The 21606-nt window shown below is 42.8% G+C and overlaps 1 protein-coding gene and 1 long non-coding RNA gene across 6 annotated transcripts; both read right to left on the reverse strand.

The window, feature by feature from the left end:
- Positions 1-998: 998 nt before the first annotated feature.
- Positions 999-2741, reverse strand: LOC130595961 (uncharacterized). Of its 2 annotated transcripts, none has more exons than XR_008971435.1 (3): positions 2571-2741; positions 2351-2430; positions 999-1092 (listed from the first exon to the last, which is right to left on the reverse strand). It is a non-coding gene; the product is annotated as an uncharacterized LOC130595961 (long non-coding RNA). The 2 variants fall into 2 exon arrangements; XR_008971434.1 differs by having other exon boundaries at positions 2351-2438.
- A 1856-nt stretch (positions 2742-4597) lies between these two features.
- Positions 4598-19752, reverse strand: GCNA (germ cell nuclear acidic peptidase). Of its 4 annotated transcripts, none has more exons than XM_057403129.1 (7): positions 18567-19752; positions 17561-17732; positions 16615-16841; positions 15203-15347; positions 13250-13388; positions 7248-7452; positions 4598-4878 (listed from the first exon to the last, which is right to left on the reverse strand). In XM_057403129.1, exons 3-7 carry the CDS (start codon positions 16710-16712, stop codon positions 4626-4628), a joined length of 840 nt encoding a protein of 279 aa, XP_057259112.1. In that variant the 5' UTR covers positions 16713-16841; positions 17561-17732; positions 18567-19752; the 3' UTR covers positions 4598-4625. The 4 variants fall into 4 exon arrangements, with proteins under 4 accessions (XP_057259112.1, XP_057259110.1, XP_057259109.1 ...); XM_057403127.1 differs by lacking the exon at positions 16615-16841 and adding an exon at positions 18165-18273 and having other exon boundaries at positions 18567-19195; XM_057403126.1 differs by lacking the exon at positions 16615-16841 and having other exon boundaries at positions 18567-19182.
- Positions 19753-21606: the final 1854 nt, after the last annotated feature.

Genomic DNA, 21606 nt, shown 5'->3' on the forward strand with positions numbered 1-21606 from the left:
CCACGTGGCTCAGGCACTTCCGGGAACAGCACTGGGACAAAGGGAGCGTTGCGGCTCGTGCGCGGAGCCCCGGCTGCGGTACCGAATTCTGGACACAGGATGGCAGCAGCGAGCGGCGCCACACAGCGCCCGCCCCCACCTGCTGTGCCGAGTTTTGGGGGGGGTATCCCTTCCCAGCATCCCTCCTCCGCCCCGAGCCTTGCAGACCCAGAATCAAGGGGTTTGGAGTATTTTGGGGCCACCACAGCGGTTCCGGCTCCACAAGCACAGCCCGTCATGAAAAGGTCTTTCTGAGGAAATCAGACAGATGAGGACAGTGGCACAGGACACGCAGACAGAAAAAGGAGAGAGAGAGAAGAGGACAAAGGGACCAAGAAATAAAGAAAGGGTTAGATCTGTAAGAAGTGACCAAGAAGTAAAAAAGCTAAAACCAGAAATGGGCCAGAGGACAGAGAGGAGGAAAAGGGGCCAGGGAGCAGGGCAGAGGAGAGAAAGGGGAAAAAGGGAGAGGCGCCTGGACAAGGAAGCACAGCGAGGAATGAGGGGACAGGCAGCAGGCACAGAAAGAGAGACAGAAGTAATGGGGACACAGGAAGCAGTGAAGAGGTGGAAAGCATCATCGGGAAAGAAGGACAAAAAAGACAGAGACAAGAAACAGGACAAGGTGGTACAGAGAGATCAAAAAACAGGGAGGCAAGACAAAGTGAAAGACAGGAAGCGGGACAGAAAGGGTATATAACCTGTCACAGGCATCAGGAGAGAAAGGTGGAAAAGGATGGGCTGCAGTACAGTAACTTCACCAGTTACTGCTCAAGCTGCTCATTCACAGCTGCAAGAACATGGTGTTTTATTCTGTGCAAAATGCACTGGGGAAGCAAGAGACTTGCAAAAACCAGATTAGAAAGGATCGAGGTGGATTGATCCTCAGTCAGCCTGTGTGGTTATTCCATGGTAGCGACAGTGCCTGGTATCCTGAATACATGCAGCAGTACCCTCCTCCATCCAAACAGAAGCCTCGCTAAGCTTTTTGGAAATGTCTTCTCTCTGCTCCCCTGATGAGAAAAACAGATGCTCCTCTTCGTAAAGCTTCTCCTGCAAAGAACAAAGGAAGCGCTCCCATCAAATACCACTGAGTGCAGAAGCATAAAACCACCCAGTCACCCCCTTGTAACAGGGCCGGAGAGTGGACTCCTGGGGCGCTGACTGCACTGGCCAGGAGATTATCACTCAACCCTCCCAAATCTGAGTTCCTGCTCCCAGTATTACCAGAAGCATGGTGGTAACACAGCAAGTGTATAGACACGTGCACATCAGGTACATGATGGTAAAGCTGCAACCACCGGAACTTCACATGCACTTAACCACACAGCAATGGTTCTTGAGGAGCTGTAGCTTCTTTACAGCCCAAGTGTTCCAAAACTCCTGGCTAGGTGCACAGAACAGATACTAGGAACCTAAAGCCTAATGTGTTAGACACACTTGGGGCAAGTCTTGCATTTCTATCAAGTCCCCATGTGCTTGGCAAGCCTAAAGGTAGTGGAAAAATGACTGAAAGACAAAAGGTGGGCTCTTCAAATCATCTCCCCTCAGACAATGGGGGGCACAAAATTCCAAAATGGAATAAACCTTTAGAAACAGTTTTAAGCAATGTTAAGTTTGATGGCTTTTTAACAGTAGCAATGGAAAATTACTGAGCTGCATGATACACAGAAAAAAAAAGTAGAGTACACCTAGAGAACATACTAAGAATTCTTGTACAAGATAAATTATAGCTGAAGTAATTTTAAGAAAAACAGTCTAGAAGAACAGGACACAGGGATAAGGAGTATCTGGGAATAGCAGGTGTCCAGGATGGGCTACAGTTAAACCAACTAATAAGTAGGAGGACAGGAGGATTATTACATTGCTGGTGCTAACAAACCAATTAAGCTGATACAACCATCTACTGCACATGCTTCAAAGGCTGCCAGAAGTGGTGAAGATTGTTGGAAGAAGTAAATGACCCTCAGAGACCACCACCACAATTCTGTATGCATGCAGGGAACTTTCTAGAAAATAATGTAATCCATATGTAGCCTCATGAATATGTATGTATGCCCAGGGACTATATAAGGGCGGCTTGTGTAGCAACACGGGGACACACATTAGGAGGAGCTGTCCCCAGTGTCTCCTGGCGCCGCAATAAATACCTGCTTGAAACTTGAAAACTTTGTTGGCAAGTTTGTTCCCGGAGTTTTCTCCAAATCACCCCCCAGCCCAGACAACTTCACTGCATTCAGATCAGCCAAGCTGCACAAGACACTTCTACCTGCTCTCCAGGTATTCTCATTTCTTTATATCCCTCTCTTACCTGGGTCTCAAGGATGAATGACTCCAAGCTGCTGGCCAATTTCTCTCTTTCCTGTTTCTCTAGATCTCTGATGGTCAAGTCTGGGAATCTAGCACACAAAGAGAACAGAAATCAAAGGTAGCAAGCGCCTTTAGCTGAGCAGTACATCATATGCATCAGCTTCTGTGACGGCAGCACTACATGAGCCACTACCAATTCCGAAGCAATTAACTCCCTTTACCTGGAGCTTTAACCCGGCAGAGCCATTCTAAACATCCTTTTTCATTGAGCTCTTCAGTTCGTCCTCCAACAGGTCAGGCACATCATTTACACTCAGTTCCATGGGGATCTCATGGACAAGCTTTGGCTGCTTGGGTGCTTTGTTCTTCTTCCCTTCCTCCGTTTCAGTAACGGTGCTCTCACCAGAACTTTTGGATGTTTCTTCCACTTTTCACAGTTTATTTCCTTTGAGATCCCATAACAGAAAAGTACATTCCCAGGCAAGGGAACAGATTTGCGGGTGTCGTGGTTTAAATCCAGCCTGTAACAGAACCATGCAGCTGCTCATTTGCTCCCCACTTCTTCCTTTCCCCACTCCCGGAGGGATGGGGAGGAGAACCAAAAGAATGTAACTCTCATGGGTTGAGAGAAGAGCAGTCCAGTAACTAAGGTATAACACAAACCACTACTGCTACCACCAGTAATAATAATGGTAAGGGAAATAACAAGGGAAGAGAGTACAATTGCTCAGCACGTGCCGACTGATACCCAGCCTGACCCAAGCAGTGATCTGGGCCATCCAGGTGACTGCCCCCAGTTTATATACTGGGCATGACGTGCTGTGGTATGGAATACCCCTTTGGTTAGTTTGGGTGAGGTGTCCTGTCTCTGCTTCCTGCTGGCTTCTTGTGCCCCTCCTCACTGGCAGAGCTATGAGACTGAAAAGTCCTTGACTGGACTGAGCCACAACTAAAACATTGGTGTGTTACAGCATTGTTCTCAGACTAAAGACAAACCATAGCACTGCACCTGCTACTAAGAAGGAGGAAAAAAAAAAACCAACCTGTTACAACTGCACCAGGACAGTATCCACCTCTTATTCCATATTTCTTATATATATATATATATATATACACACACACACACACACGCACACAGATAGATACCATTCCTTAGTCCATGGACCATTCCCATAAATTTGCTGTATTCATTCAGTCCATGACGTCAGGCTTCATCTGTTGTTAACAGCCTTTCAGGGCAGGAGAGACAGTGTGTAGTGTTGGATTCTTGCCTGCTGACAACACTGCAGAACTCATCTGGTCACTGCTGAGCTCATCTGGTTTCATCGAAGTTCACTCCTTGTTGAGGTGATGACCGGAGGGAAGTCTGGGTCAGTCAATGGTGACCTGAGGACAGTTCTGGGAGACTCCTGCTGCTGCTGCTGGCTTTCCCCATAACTTCACTCTCTGCTGATGATCATGACAGCACATATCTTCTTTTCAAAGCCCAGAGTGGTGGAGATGGGCGTCTACCTGATGAGCCATAGAAGTGTCATATAGCAGGCAACAGCATATAGTTGTGTTCACTGGCTTCTATGAAATCTCAGTGATAAAGGCAAATTAAAACTGAATCAAGAGCTTGATCTCACTATGGGCCAGAGAGCTTTGCAGAAACTCACACTTTCTCCAACACATTTGAGGCATCACTTACCTACCACTTTTAACAAAAACAGCCAAGAACCACTCAAACTCTTTGGAAGAATGCCTGAACCCATATTGAGGCCTTCCTCAGGCCTGGCACTGGAAGTCATCAAGACATACCATAGGATTTTGGCTTTTGGGCCTGGATTCATCTTGCATCTAAGCAAGAATGGACAGATGAACACCTAGCAGTTCTTCAGCACAGAGTCTACAGCATATCAGCTATCCAGATGAAAGAGTAAATCCATTGCTCACTGGAGACACTGCAGGCATGCTATGAAGCACTACATGTAATTACCATTCAGAAAATTCCAAACATAACAAGTCAGTCCCATGAAGGGCCTTGAACTGCATTTTCCCAGGCACAGTTGATGTTTCTCTGAAGTCTAAAACTGACTTGTGTATTGCCATGGACTTTCTATCATCATTACACTTCTTGTTCACTCCTGCCAATTTTAGAACAATCTATAAGGTTTCCTTTATTAGAAGTATTTAATGCCAAAATATTATCTGGAATATTCCAAAACACATTCTTAATGTTATATACTACTACACACAAAATTTAAACAGCATCAAAAAAGGAGTGTATTGAGATATTACGAGGAATCTTGAAGCCTAGTTTTTAAAGCAAAATCAGCACTGAGTTCCTGCATGACTTTTGCAGGACTCAGGCCAGGCTGCTCTCTCTTAGTAAGTCCGTAGTTTTCTTCCACATGCTTTGCAAAGGGCATTAGACGTGTCCTAGCAAGAGTACCACCCTTCCAAGTGGGCCGACTCAGGACCAGCTGCCCCCCACAGAATGCACACACAAAGCGCTCTGTGTCCACAGACTTGGAATGACGTCCAGTCCTGAAATGGAAAAATAAGCACTTTGATTTCACAATTGCAGTAGACAGTACTTGTAGGAAAGGGCTCCTTTCTCTTCTGCCAGGCTACTTAGGTCAGATTTCTAAACTAGCATTTTAGAACAAGGAACAAACTACATACTTCACACAGTGGAACAATCAAATCTGTATTACACATTTGTCTACCCTAGAACTTTTTCCACTGCTTTTTCAGCTTGGGTCCTTCCTGTGTCTCTTTTACTCTCAGTCTAGTAGTATAAAGTGCTGCAACAATTCAAAACACCTCCACAACCCACGTATCAACTACCCCTCCTTCAAGTTTCTCTCCAAAGCCATCACCATCAAATCTTATCACAGAATCATAGAATGGTTTGTGTTGGAAAGAACTTTAAAGCTCATTTAGTTCCAACCCCTGCCAGGTTGCTCCAAGCACCGTCCAACCTGGCTTCCTCACTCTCTTAGAAAATAATTTCTTCCTAATGTCTTATCTCCCCTCTGGCAGGTAAAAGCCATTCTCCCTTGGCCCATCCCTGTAGGCCCTTGTGAGAAGTCCCTCTCCAAACTTCTTGTCAGCTCCCTTTAGGTATTCAAATCTAAATGCTCTGTCGCATCTAAGTAACTAATGCATTGCATAACCATATTAACTACTTCAGGAAGATTCTTTTATATGTGAAATACTCTTTCCCTCTGGTGCTTCTGGAAGCAGCATGCATGACCCTGATGGAAAAAAAAAAAAAAAAAATTCCATGCATGCTTTGTAAGGATGCACTTAGCCCTTAAAGGGGACGGGGGGAAGGGGGAGATAATTTATTCTTTTTTAATATTAAAACCCCACACACCATTGTCAACCATTTTCCCAGGCTATGCAGAACTGAATTCACAAAACTTCATGCTCTCCCACTGAGACCAAGGTCACTGCATACAGAAGCCTGGGGTCAGCTATGATCTTCCAGAAAAAGTGACACTTTCCACACCCATGAAAGGTAAAAAACCTGGGAAATTACTATAGCAACTATTACTTATGCTTGATCTCAGCAACACATATAGTTCTCATTTAACAAATACAGTAAGCAAGACAGAAGTCTGATGACCAGTGTTGCAATCTATCAGCAGGTATGTCTCCAACTTCAGTTCTTCACATTACAGTGCTGCTGACACCTGTGTGGCTGCAGATATCTATTTTCCTTTAATAGATACACAAGCTGAAAGAGTCCATGAGGTAAAAGATCAGCTAGAAAACTGACTACCAGTTTTATAGTTTTAAACCAGTAGAAATCGTTATATTGTTTGTTTCTACATTTTACTTAATACTACTGTAACAAGATTAGGAAAAATGTTTAGTCTTAATTCAAGTCAAAGATACAAACCCCAGAAAGTTTCTTCTGGTGCTTTATTCTAGTATCTAAATACTGTGACACATTTTGTGCCTAGTTTTTATGGGGATTTGCTCTGCTTTTGAATTCCAGTTACTACTGACTGACTTCAGCATCAGATGGTCCTCAGTATCTTTACAAGGATAAGCATATAAAAAGCAATTCAATTGACCATGCCATGTCTAGCATTCCCTGTGGACTGCTTTTCCTTAGATCAAACCTAGACTGTTGTCATGGCACATTCAAAGTAACAGTCAAAGATGTTACTTTCTAAGATGTAAAATGTGAACAGATGTCAAACTTGGAATGGCTCATTTCTGCAACAAATGCTAGTACTTTACTTACATGCATTCTACAGCTTTGTGCCAGATCCATTCATTGTTCTATCAGTGTAGGCCTACAAGTATTACTCGATATTGTTTAGAGGTGGACCTGGTAGCCCTGGGGTAACAGTTAGAGTTGATCTTAAAGGTCATTTCCAACCTAGCTGATTCTCTGATGTAGTACTTAGATAAGAGTGGAAATACTCCTCCTACCAAAAAGCCTATAATGGGATCAATCGATCATGACATCAGAGTTAAGTGGTCAAAAGCTTTCACAAGTTCACTCAATATTAACTACAGTAGAAGGTGAATCCAAATTTACATCATTTGAGCAATGTTTGAAAGGTGAGAGCAGCCACGTGAGGTGACCTTTTCCTGCCATGTCATTAAAAGCCAAGGCACATATTCTTATCTCTTACTGCTTCCAAAAGACCTTCCATCATCACCAATGGTTCTCGGAAGACACTTCAGCCTGTCCTGACCTCTGAAATGGAACTGAGACTACCTGAAAACAAACATGTGGAATGGCATAACGAGGATCTGATGGCTTAGGAAGCGCGAAGTGACAACTCAAGAGTACCCCAGTTTAAGAGACCCATCATTTCTAGATATAGGAGACTGCCAAATTTGAGACAAAGTTAATACACAGTCATATGTAAGACCAAAACATTACTCACGTAGCTTTGCACAGAACACACTCATAGATGAATTTGTAATTAATCTCATAGCTGTGGCAACGTGCTACTACCGGTAGTTCTGGATGAATCACAGCTGATTTATTGGCATAGTATCTCCAGAATCGTCCATGTCCATCGCGAACACCATTGATCAGCCAGGTGGCCGCATGGCAAGCTTCATGAACTAGCGTGTCTCGAAGACGATCTTGGGGTAAAGCAAACAAAAGATATTGAGATCAGTCAGGTACGGGGAAGTACAGACTTTCATCCTTGGCCAATGCTTTAACACTTAGTATAGAGATGCAAGGCTTCATCAGGGTTTTGAGTGACAGGACAAGATGCAATGGGTTCAAACTTAAACAGGGCTAGTTCAGGTTAGATCTAACAAAGACATTCTTTACTGTGAGGGTGGTGAGGTGCTGGAACAAGTTGCCCAAAGAAGTGGAAAATGCTCTATCCCTGGCAGTGTTCAAAGCCAGTTTGGACAGTCTTGGGTGACATGGTCTAGCGTGAGGCACCCCTGCCCATGACAGGGGTTGAAACTAGATAATCTTAAGGTCCTTTCCAACCCAAACCATTCTACAATTCTATGACTTATTTTGGAGGTTGGAATTACCAATGTTTTGATCAGATAAAATGTCCAAAACCAAGATTTCACTCAGTGGATTTCCAGTTTTGTGATTAGCCTTAATTCTGCATCCTAGTTACTTGCCTACACACCTAATCTGTTTGGTTTTTTTCTGCTTGGTTGGTTTGGTTTTGGGGGCTTTTCTTTCCTGTTTGTTCTGTTGTTTTGTTTTCTGTTGGGTTTTTGCTTGTTTCTTTTTTTTTTATTTAGATGAGACCCTAAACACCTTTATATAGACCAAGATTCATTGATTTTTTTTTTTTTTGTAACATTGACATTTTTCCTCCAGAAACAACTAGAACAGAGCACGAAATTTTCTCCACAATTAGAATGGAATATTTCAGCTGGACAGGATGTGCAGTGATCACTTAGTCCAACTGCTTGACCAAAAGTTACAGCATGGTATTATGTGTGGATGGATTTTTTAGCAAAGAATGGCCATGTTCCCAAGTCAGCAAGTGCCTACATGGAGCTCGACATGAACAGAGGATGAAGGAGGACATGGGTAAAGAAGCAAAAGTAGCAGTAGCAAAAGTATCAGTGCAAGCAAGATAAGAAGAAACTGGACTGTGCTAAGATACAAAATAGTGGACTGTTAGCAAATTTTAAAGGTTAAGTTCTCGTACGCTTATTGTTACTAGTTGCTGTGTGCTGCAGGAATATGTACCAAAGCATAGTATACTGAGCTATTGTATATGCATTCAATCATCATACAAGCTATTGAACATGTATCTAATTATGCTACAGCGAGCTATTGATGATGTATCCAAATATGATACAGTGAGCTATTGTAAATGTAACTGCAGTTGTGGTGTATTACAAGAAAATGTATCCAATTATAATACAGAAAGCTATTGTAAGCCGAGGCAGAGAAACAGTATAAAAAGGATTGATACTCTATAATAAATGGCTTTGGTCTGATCATATTGATCTCTGACTGAGTCCATATATTTTCTGTGGCAATTAAGGGTACTGTCCAAATGCCTCTTAAAACACTGACAGGCATGGGGTGCATTGACCACCTCTCTAGAAAGCCTGTTCCAGTGTTTAATCACCCTCATGGTAAAGAAATGCTTCCTGATGTTCAGTCTAAAGGTCTCCTGGCACAGCTCTGAACCATTCCCATATGTCCTATCTCTGGATACCAGAGAGAGGAGCTCAGCAATTCCCCTCTTCAGGAAGCTGTACAGAGCAGTGAGGTCACCCCTCAGCCTCCTTTTCTCCAAACAAGACAAACCCAAAGCCCTTTGTCACTCCTCATATGCCATTTCTTCCAGACCTTTCACCAGCTTTGTTGCCCTCCTCTGGATGCATTTAAGTACCTTCACGTCCTTAATACATTATGGGGCCCAGAACCACACATAACACTTAAGATGAGGCCATACCAAAGCTGAATACAGCAGGATAGTGACTTCTTTTCACAAGCTAATTATACTGTGGTTGATGCACCCCAGGATGCAGTTTGCCCTCTTGGTTGCCAGGGCACACTGTTGGCTCCTACTGAGCCTGCTGTCAACCAGCACCCCAGATCCATTTCTGCAGAGCTGCTCTGCAGCCATTCCTCTCACAGTTTATCCTTGTGCCCAGCATTATTTCATCCCAGGTACAGAATCCAGCATTTGGACTTGCTAAATTTCATCCCATTAATCATCACCCAATGCTCCAATCTAGCTAGATCCGTCTGCAAGGCCACCTTCCCTCAAGAGTTAACAACATCTCCCAGTTTGGTATTATCAGCAAACTTGCTAAAGGTGCATTCAACTTCTGCATCCATATAATTGATAAATATATTGAAAAGGACTGGCCCTATAATGAAACCCTGAGGAACACCACCAGTGAGCCGCTGCCAGCCAGATGTAGCCCCACGCACTGCAACCCTTTGAGATCTGCCCTTCAGCCAGTTCTTCACTCAGAACACCATGAACCTATTCATCCCACAGTTGGACAATTTCTCCAGAGGGATGCTGCGAGGGACAGTATCAAAAGCCTTACTAAATACCAAAAAAAAAAATACATCCACTGCCTTCCTTCATCCACTAAGTGGGTGACCTTATCATAGCAGGATATCAAATCAGTTAAACAGGCCTTTCCCTTTGTGAACCCATGCTGTGTCTTATGTTGCATTATTCTTTAATTGTTGTTCAATAGTACTCAAAGCAATCATCTCCATAATTTTTGCAGAAAGTGAGGTTAGACTAACAGGTCTCTAGTTTTCTGCATATTCCCCCATGTCCTTCTTGCAAACCAGAATAACACTGGCTGTCTTCTAATCAGCAGGGACCTCCCCAGGCTCCCAAGACCTTTCATAGATGATCAAGAGGTGTCCTGCTATAACTCTGGCTAACTCTTTCAGTACTGTGCGGTGAATCCCATTAGGCCCCATGGACTTGTGACATGTATGTGGACATACAGCTGGTTTTTGACAACTTCAGTGTCCACACTTGTAGTCCTCCGACTCGGGAGACTGAGCAGCCCAAGGTCTGACAGTAAAGACTCAGGTAAAAAGTAGCATTGAATACCTCTTCTTTTTCATTCATCCCTATTTAGTCTGCTGATCATAAACATCAGTCCAATGTTTTCTTTAGACCTCCTCTTGCTAAACGTACTTAAAAAAAGCGTTCCTTGCTATCTGACAACACTGGCAAGTTTCAACTCCAAATGAGCTCTGGCCTTTCACGTCTTCACCCTGCATATAAAAACCATAGCTCTGTAATATTCCTGCAAAGCCAGACCTTACTTCCAGAGATCGTACAATTTCTTTTTCCCCTTGACCTCCACAAGGAGTTCCCTGTTCAGCCAAGCTAGTCTCCTGCCCTGCCTGCTTGACTTACGACACAGGATTGTTTGCTCCCCTGCTTCTAAAAGGTACTTCTTAAAAACTGATGAGCACTTGTGGACTACTAAGCCCTCAAAAGCAGATTCCCAGGGAACTCTGTTCTAATTCCAGAGCAGTTGTATGCTTGTTCTGGAGCACCTCTCCTGCGGCGACAGGCTGAGAGAGTTAGCCTTGTTCAGCCTGAAGAAGGGAAGGCTCCAAGGACACCTTATAAATCATCCAATAAATAAAAAGGCTGACAGGAAAGCTGGAGAGGGGCTTTGGACAAAGGCCTGTAGGGACACGACAAGGGGAATGGTTTTCACCTGCCCCAGAGGGGAGACTGAGGTGAGACATTAGGAAGAAGATCTTCCCTGTGAGGGTGATGAGGTGCTGGCACAGGGTGCTCAGAGAAGCTGTGGCTGCCTCATCCCTAGCAGTGTTCAAGGCAAGGCTAGACAGGGCTTAGAGCAATCTGCTCTAGTGGAAGGTGTCCCTGCCCGTGGCAACGGGTTGGAAATGGATAATCTTTAAGGTTCCTTCCAATCCAAACCAGTCTGGGATTCTATGATACTATGATCTCTCATGATCTGATCTATGATAAGATTTATTAAGCTTATTTAAAAATATTCTATCATTTCTAGAACTGGTTCTTCTATGGTAAGTGAAACATTAAGTTCCCCAAATTGAGAGGGGATGAGGGAGAAGTAACAGTTACAGTACCCACCACACAACAGAACTTAATTTGACACTGACCTATCTTTATTCCAGATTCAAATATGACCAATAAGGTGGCTAGTTATGATGGATGAGTCAGATTTTAGATTGTCATTATAGTACATATGAGTAACCTACAGTTCTTCAAATCAGTAATATAAGCGAAATATTGCAGTTAGCATTAATATATCTGTTCTCACATTTCTGTAAATTTGTCTAGCCTCTCAGAAGGGTTGTGAAGACAAGTACTACAATTAATGGAATTATTTATTCAAGATAATATGAAATATCAAAGCAGGGTCCTGTTCCATATCAATTAAGCCTCACATTCATGTTTTTATCTCTAGAACTTGCTATCTCACAGAAGAATCAACATATTTTGGGAAACGGGAGAGGTGCCTGAGGACTGGAGGAAAGCAAATGTCACTCCAGTCTTCAAAAAGGGCAAGAAGGAGGACCCAGGTAACTACAGACCGGTCAGCCTCACCTCCATCCCTGGGAAAGTGATGGAACACCTTATCCTTGGTGCCATCTTAAGGCATATCAAGGATAAGAGGGTTATGAGGGGCAGCCAACATGGCTTCACCAAGGGGAAATCATGCTTGACCAATCTCTTAGCCTTTTACGAGGAAATAACACAGTGGGTGGATGATGGCAGAGCGGTTGATGTGGTCTACTTTGACTTCAGCAAAGCATTTGACAGTCTCCCACAGCATCCTCACAGCTAAATTGAGGAAGTGTGGTCTGGATGATCAGGTAGTGAGGTGGACTGCGAACTGGCTGAAGGAGAGAAGCCAGAGAGTTGTAGTCTATGGGGCGGAGTCTAGTTGGAGGACTGTAACTAGTGGAGTGCCTCAAGGGTCAGTACTGGGACCAGCATTATTTAATATATTCACCAACCATTTAGATGAGGGAATCGAGTGTACTATCAGCAAGTTTGCCGATGACACTAAGCTGGGAGGAGTGGCTGACATGCCAGAAGGCTGTGCTGCCATCCAGCGAGACCTGGACAGGCTGGAGAGTTGGGCAGGGAATAACTTGATGAAATATAACAAGGGGAAGTGTAGAGTCCTGCATCTGGGCAGGAACAACCCCAGCTTCCAGTATAGGTTGGGGAACGACCCGTTAGAGAGCAGTGTAGGGGAGAGGGACCTGGGGGTCCTAGTGGATGACAGGATGACCATGAGCCAACACTGTGCCCTTGTGGCCAAGAAGGCCAATGGCATCCTGGGGTGTATTAGAAGGGGCGTGGTTAGTAGGTCGAGAGAGGTCCTCCTTCCCCTCTACTCTGCCCTGGTGAGACCGCATCTGGAATATTGTGTCCAGTTCTGGGCCCCTCAGTTCAAGAAGGACAGGGACCTGCTGGAGAGAGTCCAGCGCAGGGCAACTAAGATGATTAAGGGAGTGGAGCATCTCCCTTATGAGGAAAGACTGAGGGAGCTGGGTCTCTATAGTTTAGAGGAGAGGAGACTGATGGGTGACCTTATTAGTGTATATAAATATATAAAGGGGGAGTGTCATGAGGATGGAGCCAGGCTCTACTCAGTGGCAAACAATGATAGGACAAGGGGTAATGGGTACAAACTGGAACACAAGAGGTTCCACTTAAACTTGAGAAGAAACTTCTTCTCAGGGTGACGGAACACTGGAACAGGCTGCCCAGGGAGGTTGTGGAGTCTCCTTCCCTGGAGACATTCAAAACTCGCCTGGACATATTCCTGTGTAACATTATCTAGGTGTTCCAGCTCCAGCAGGGGGATTGGACTTGATGATCTTTTGAGGTCCCTTCCAATCTCTAGCATACTGTGTGTGTACTGTGTGTGTATTTTTTCTTTTACCTACCTGCAGAGTCACAGACTTTCTCAGAAAGTTCTATGCGAGCGTAACGCTTTGCTTCAGGACCTTCTGTCTGCCCAGTTACACAATATCCTGCTGTTTTTCTCATTTTCTTATTCCAGATTATTTCCATTTTGTCTGGTAACTGCAAAACAAAACAGTATGTGTAATCTGCCCTCTCCTACATCTCTCCTTTTGGACCTCTGGCTTCCCCTTATATTTACTGCAAAGCCAGCAAAGGAGGTGCCTGTTAGTGCCCTTAACACTGTTGTCATTCAAGATGCAAACCCACCCTCCTCCTTGTCATTCCTATCCTCAGTTTTTCTGTAACCAACACTGGGAGTTTCACAATGCAGGATGAGACAAAAAGTCCTTTGGCTCCTCTATTCTGCCTCGAACAGTGGCTAACACATGCTGCTTAAGAGGAAATACAAGGTCAGCAATGAAACAGAAAAATTTCCTCTTCAAAAAAGAGGACTCCTATTTTTGCTAGTCACTTTGCAAGACACCACCTCACTGAGCCACAGGTGGTTCCTCTTTATTAAACAGCCCTTAGAAGTGTTTTCTGGTGTTTTGGGGAGTACATGTATGTACGTTCTTAAACGCGTGCATGGTTAGCACACAGACCACAATTATAGTCTCCTATCAGAAGCTCTACTGCTTAATAATTTAGAAGTCAAGTACCACTTGCTTTGGTTGTTCTGAACCTGCAACTTGCCATTTTAATTTGATGCACCTTCACACTGTGAGAGGGAGAAAAATCATCCCTTGCTTATTCTCTGTGTTGCTTCTGATTTGATAACCCCTCATAATATCTCAGTTAACTCTGTTCTTTTACTATCAGTTTTTTGTCATCCAAATTAGTTAATAAGCTTAAATAAATGGTCCAGCAGTAGTTAAGTAGTTAAGTGCTAGTACAGGTACACAGCTGAAGCACTGGTGAGCAAAATATTTTGCTTTCAGCAGTAGTGAGCCTGATCAGCTCAGCTCCCATGACCTCAATGTGTCCTTGCTCAGCTCCACAACGTATTCTCAGCTGCACAGACACCTTTTGCCTCCTGAAGGAAATGCTATTGGAATTACTGAGAGCAGCATCCTTCCTTTCACAGATGTTTCTCACCAGAGGAGAGTCTCCAGTATCCCAGAAGATTTAAAGGTCAAGACAGCAGTTCTCTGAAACTGAACCTTCAATTTGAACACAACTTACAGCTTTAGGTTCACCCAGAACTGTTAGTCAAAGAATAAACAGCTCTTTTGTCCGTTCCAGAATGACAAACATGAACATGCAATAGGAACGAACTAAAACTGCATGTACCATGACAGGCCCTAACAACAAAGGGAAGAGCTTTTACTCATTAGCTAGCTCCCTTATCCCCAACATATGCTCCCACCACTTGCCTTTTGTCAGCTGGAGGCTAGAAAGTTGTGTTACAATTAGCTGTTAGGCTATGATAATGCTGAAGAGTTCACTAGTACATGTTACTTCTGTAAAAGCTTAATGAGCAACAGTGATATGCAACCTTCTTTCAGCAGCAAAGCCATAGCCGCCTTTGCTGGGGTCCACTACCACAGAGGAAGCAACAAAAACATTCTCAGGCTGCTTAGCTGATAACCATGCAGGTACTATAAAACCCATGAAGATAAGTATCGTTCAAAGATGAAACTGATCAAAGGCCCCTCATGTAGCAGTTTCTCTCATCAAGGACTCTTGGACAACATCCAGACTGCTCGCTTACAGATGGTACACCGCTACAGCTGGGAAAGCAAGCCAAGCTGTAAACCGCTGCACCACAGTGGTAATAAAACCCTTTCACAGAAATTGCTTGAACTAGTTCAAACATAAGCCATTGCTGTAAAGCTTAACTTCTACTAACTGAAGAGGATAAAGAGCAATCACATCAAAAGGCAAGGAGCCACATTTTAACATTTTAAAATTGTAGGTTTTGTTTTGAAGCCAACCTTCTGGTCAAAGATGGTGCTATTATACAGACAGTAGAGTTTCCATGCCAGCTCCTCTTTATTTTTCTTAAAATACCTCACATAGTGGGAACCTGGATTTGAGAGATCTTGCAAGAAACAGCCAGGCACTGAGCACACCCTGAGCCTGCAAGAAAAAACAAAGCAGTTTACTGAAGTAAATTGAAAAATAATAGCCATTTCATAGCCAATAAAGATCTCTGGGATGCTGCCACTGACATAAAGCTCTCCTGACTTTTCTCTGGCTTGCCCTCAAGAGGCAGTGGGAAACACCGGCTTATAGCATCTTCTTGCCCCTTCAGGGGCATGAAGGGGCAGAGCTGTTGCAACAGAATCATAGAATCATAGAACAGTTAGGGTTGGAAAGGACCTTAAGATCATCCAGTTCCAACCCCCCTGCCATGGCCAGGAACACCTCACACTAAACCATGTCACCCAAGACTCTATCCAAGCTGGCCTTGAACACTGCCAGGGATGGAGCATTCACAATTTCATTGGGCAACCCATTCCAGTGACTCACCACCCTCATAGTAAAGAACTTCTTCTTTATATCTAACCTAAACTTCCCCTGTTTAAGTTCTAATCCATTACCCTTTGTCTTACCACTTCAGTCCCTGATGAAGAGTCCCTCCCCAGCATCCTTGTAGTCCCCTTCAGATACTGGAAGGCTGCTCTGATGTCTCCACACAGCCTTCTCTTCTTCAGCCTGAACAGCCCCAACTTTCTCAGCCTGTCTTCACACAGGAGGTGCTCCAACCCCCTTACCATCCTCATGGCCCTCCTCTGGACTTGCTCCAACAGCTCCATATCCTTTTTATGTTGAAGACACCAGAACTGTACACAATATTCCAAGTGAGGTCTCATGAGAGCAGAGGACAGGGGCAGGATCACCTCCTTCGATCAACAGTTCTGAAATTACTTTATTAATTCACAAAACTAGATTATGAGGATTCCTAAATAGGAAAAGAGGGTAGCTCAGATCTTTGTGACACAGTGAGCCATTATTATACCAAAACTTGATCCATATCTGAACAGCCCTAACATGATCGCCCACAATAAAGAGTATTTTTAGAAACACAGAAATCATCAAACCAACCAGCTTGGGAAAGACCATCAAGATCATCAAGTTCAACTGCTCCTCAGCACTGCCAAGGCCACCACTAGCCCATGGCACTGAGGGCCTTGTCTACACAGTGTGTGAACACTTGCAGGGATGGTGACTCCACCGCTGCCCTGGGCAGCCTGTTCCAATGCCTGAGCACCTTCTGGGGAAGAAACAGTTCCTAATCTCCAGTCTAAACCTCCCCTGGCACAGTTTAAGGCTGTTTCCTCTTGTCCTGTCACTTGTTCCTTGGGAGAAGAGACCAGCCATCTCCTCGCTCCATCCTCCTCACCTTTTGGGAATCCTCAGGAATTCAGTCAGGGGAAGCAGGTATTTTACTAACTCCAATACTGCAACATTCTGACAAAGTATCAGCTTTGAAGACACCATTTAAAGATTTTGTATTGGTATACACAATCATAAAATGACTAAAGGAAACATCCCAGGGCTAAAAGGCAGAACAAAGGCAGCTACCACCATAAATGAAAAGGATGTTCTCCTGAAAAGCTTAAATTGCATCTGTAGAAAAAGAAAGATGAATGCTGCAAGTTCTGAGAATACTAGTCAAAAATATCAAAGCAAGCTTGTTAAAAAGACATGTATTATTAATAGCATCAGTCTGGATGGATAAATAGAGTCTATAATCTGGTGTGAGGGTCAGTCATTTTACCAATCTGTCCAGATGTGGAATGGGGATATAGGTAGCTATCTGATCAGAACTTGATTGTGAAACAAATAATGTGACTTATAGTACATGACAGAAGGTTAAAGTCATTTTTTAATTCAAATGGTGTCTCTGCATTACTGCTCTCAGTGTGCTGGTGGTGTATTTTGAATTGGTGAAGTGTCACAGAAATGTCTAAGTGACCTAAGTGAGGTCACAAATAGCAGATGGATAAATAGAATGCATGTGGCCAGCCATGTCAGAAGTACGCTGTGTCAAGACAAAGAATAGCAAGAGAGCTACCATTTACAAAAAAGATTTGGTATTTGCCACATTTTTTAGTCATTAATTCCTCTAAGAAGAGATTAGTTTATATTCTCCCCGTCACACCCGTGACTGAAAGCTTTGATTTACAGCTACTTAACAACTGCTGATTTGGTAGCAGAAGTTTCTAGGTACCAGAAAAATCAGAATGTCATCCTAAGCAAAATGCTTAGCATCTATCTGTCCATCTATATTTGGTCAAAGAACATAGTAGGGAAAAAAAATAACCTACAAAAAAAACCAAATTTACCTTTTCTCTGTCTTTGCTGACTGCGAGCAACCGACCAATTTGTTCCTAGGAGTTCCTGCAGAAGCCATTATCCTGGAAGGTGTTTCTTGAAGTGAAATAGAATTTGGTCTTGGTGTCTTGACTCCCTTCCCTTTCAAAGGCTGGCCATCTTCACAGGGTGACTTGTTATTTTCTAGTTCAACAGAAAGAGTCACAGGATTACAAAGAATCTGGAACACAGACATCAGCAACCAAGTAACAGACAAAGATGAAAAAGTTAAATACTCCACCTCAGCACACACACTCCTACTGTGCATACTTGAATACAAAGGCTTATACAACTGAGGGAAAGGTAATTTGCTGTTATATAGTACAAAAATTAACATTCAATGAAAGAGTGGCAGACTTCAAGCTTTCAAACATTCAGCTAGGAGGAACTAGAGGGAAAAACATTTATGACCTCACTTAGGTATTTCTGCAACACTTCACAATTCAAAATACACCACCAGCACACTGGGAGCAGTAATGCAGAGACATCATTGAAGAAAAAAGTTACTTTAACCTTCTGTCATGTACCATAAGTCACATTATTTGTTTCACAATCAAGTTGTGATCAGACAGCTACCTATATCCCCATTCCACATTTGGACAGACTAGTAAAATGAGTGACCCTCACACCAGAAATCAAGGACCACTTCAAGGTCTGTGGTTTCAGTAGGCCTTCTCTCTGTTGGCTGGGGAACATCATTCAAAACCACCCATTAGATTTTTTTTAAGAACAATTTTTAAAATGCCTACAGTTACAGGAATTATAAAAACAAGCAATGCTGGAAAACTTAAACTTTGATACCACAAGACTAATAGAATCATAATACTCAGAGGAATAATTTCTGATTGCATCAAATTCAAGTGCAAGATGCTGGGTTGCACTTCTAAAACATATGCCACACAAATTAAAATAATTAGGCAATCAGCACTACACCACTGCTGTCAGTAGCTTGCAAGTCAGGCAAGAACAATTGCTCACCTCTTGTACTTGGTTGGTGGACAGTTTTATTTGTGCTTAAGATAGGGTTTTGAGGTATACTTCCTTTCCTTATCTGTTCTATTAATGATTCAAATTCACCATCCGAGCTATCTGATTCTATCTCTGTACTTTGTTGTAATGCCACAGTTGGTACTTTATTTTCTGTACTTTTTTCACAGCTCCTTTCTCTCCTTCTGGGTTGCAAGTCCGGACTGCCTCTGGAGATTGACTTTCTCAGATTTTGTGGAGGTGGGAGTTTTAGGCACTTCTGACTCTCTTTCAGGTCTTTTACTCCCCCTTTTTGGTAGTCAGATTCTACAAAGACAGAATCATCAGTGTCACTTGAAGCCTCTGGATACTGCAGTTCTTGACAGCAACTGTTTTTCTTTCCAGAAGGCATCCACTTCTTGGTGGTCTGAGGATCCTTCTGTCCTGCAATTCAAAAGAAACAGCTTAAAGTTTTGATAATTTCTTTTAGGAAATTTACCTCTGTCTTAACAGAAAAAAAAAGGTCCTTGAAAAAGATAAGAAAATACAAAGAACAGAAACATATCTTCCCATTTGCTTTATTATACCTTGCACATTTATTGTCATACTAAATGGAAAGTCACCGAATGATGTATTTTTTTAATACTTTTTTTTTTTTTAAGTTACCTTTAACAACATGTATGTACACATAAGCCATCAAGCCTAACAATCCTGAACAGTAACTAATGCTGGCATAACTTTCATTCCCAGCAACGAAAGCTATGTGCATGTAGAAGCTGAACATTTCATACTAAAGCTTTACACAACCACCAAGTGAAGATCAGACCATAGCCTACAGCACAAAGTGCACATCTATCAATAAACAAGGCTTCTAACATCTCAAATTTGACCTATCAGGAACAAGGGATCATGTCAGACCTCTTGGTGACTGATTTTTTCTTTTAATGATGCTTCTGGTCCACTGTGCTTCCCCCATTTCCCCTCCAGAAACCATTCCAATAGCTTTTTACAGCCTGCAGTTGGTATACATGTTTCAAGGTTGACATTCTCACCAGCTGCAAATGATCCCATCCTTCTTGATCAGGGGTCAGAGCTTTCCCAGGTTCCCATGAGATCACTGTTATCATCCCTCATCTACCAAAATTCTATCATCTGATCACTGGCCTACTGGCTGTGTAAAGAATTCCAGAGCCCTGTTCACCCAATTCTACTGATGTCCAGCTTGCACTTATCAATTGGAAGTGCACAAGACAGGTGTAGTCAGGCTCTGAATGTTAGTAAACCAAGGCACTTTCCATCCTTGGGGGGAAAACAGAGATCCTCTGCTCAGACAAGCACTGAACCCCCACAAGTAATAGTTTGCTTGAGCATCTTGTAGCCAGTGTTAACAGGATTATGCACAGGACCTTGGCTAAAGAAGCTCCAAATTAAAGCATTATCTGTGGCTCTGCAACACCTTGGCCAAAACGTGCATTGAATTAAAGGTATCTAACTAAAGGTATCTATCTTTACTCAGTGTCTTTTGACCACAGAATGAGCTACTACAGCCACTGGAACACTAATTTGCATATCCTACGTTCTCTCTTCATAGTGATCATCCCACATTTGCTCAGTCTAATCAGCCATGAGTTGTACTCTTTTCATAGACCCAAATGCTAGCAGGTAGTCCACAGTCTGTATCTACAGATCTACAGCAATGCTTCAAAATATATACTTGTCAGAACAGTAAGAGCATACTTTCTTCTTTTACACCCATGGGAAACAGAAAAGCCTCAAGCAAGAGACAAAGTGAACTTATAATTAACAAGCTCTCCCAGAAATTTATGAGCTCAGAAATGAATGCTAACTTTCCACCCATTAAAATGCCTGCTCTGTATTTGCTGTTGACTTGCCATGCTTTGTTGGGCTTTTTCTCACTTTCAAGTCCAAGCAGAAACCATCCAAATCATCGACTGAGTCCTTCAAACTGCAAAATGAACAAATAACATGAAAAAGGGGAGGCATAAACAGGAAAATAGAAGAGTAAGTATGCCTTAGCAAAAAAAAGCAAACAAAAAAAAAAGCCACAAAATATAACATCATCAGTTGATCACAGCAAATGTTACCAACCACGTTCATTAATAGGAATAGCAACAGAGCATGTACACCTCCAAACATACCATTTTACATTTGACCTGAACATACAGACTGAACACCAACTTGTCTGTGCTCACTCCTATTACCATATCTGCCTATGAACCACTAAAACTTTTACTAATTTTTCTGTATTCTGAATAGCAGATGTGATACAGAAACCTACTATATAAAAAGCCATTAATTACAGCACCCACCTCACGTATGCCTTTTTTGAAACAGATTTTGGAGTTTTCATTCTAGCTAAAACTGAAAAAAGAAAAAATCATTAAGACCAAGGTTCCATTTCTTTTGTTATGCTTTTCTTTCTTAAGGAGAAAATTTTAGTAAAAATTTGGTCTAAAGTCTTAAAAACAAAACAAAAAACAAACACCACCCCCCCCCAAACTAAAACAGCTACCAAACATAAGAATCCTTTATATATAATTCCAACTGTCAATTCCCTAAAGCTGACAGCAGCTTTCCAGCATTTCCTTCATAATCAATCCTTGCCCAGCACAAAGCCAGAGAAGTGCTGTTATGTATCTTGCAGTATCCAGTAGAGCCTTCTCATATACGTGGACCACTGGGGATGGAATTGAATGGGTTTATCAATATTTTCTCCAAGCATTTCAGTACCTGCAGGTAATAGCTTTTCTGCTGCAAAGAGCTGTCCATACGGTTATTCCAGTAAGAGACTCGAAAACAACAACAAAAAAACCAACAAATAAACACACCACCACCCCCCAAAAAAAACCAACACCCTCCCCCCCGCCAACAGTCAAACAAAATGGTAACAGTACCCCACTACATTTTAATCACTCCAGGAATGCTGTGGTGACTGTTAACAAAAACACCATTCAAGCAGTGGTACTGCACATGCTTGAAGCAGTGAGTCTTAAAGAAATGCCATCAAAATTTCATACACAATTATTATGAG

The sequence above is a fragment of the Pezoporus wallicus genome, unplaced genomic scaffold (assembly GCF_028554395.1).
Source record: "Pezoporus wallicus isolate ANWC-B61680 ecotype Strahan unplaced genomic scaffold, APGP_CSIRO_Pwel_v1 contig_9591, whole genome shotgun sequence".
NCBI lineage: Eukaryota > Metazoa > Chordata > Aves > Psittaciformes > Psittacidae > Pezoporus > Pezoporus wallicus.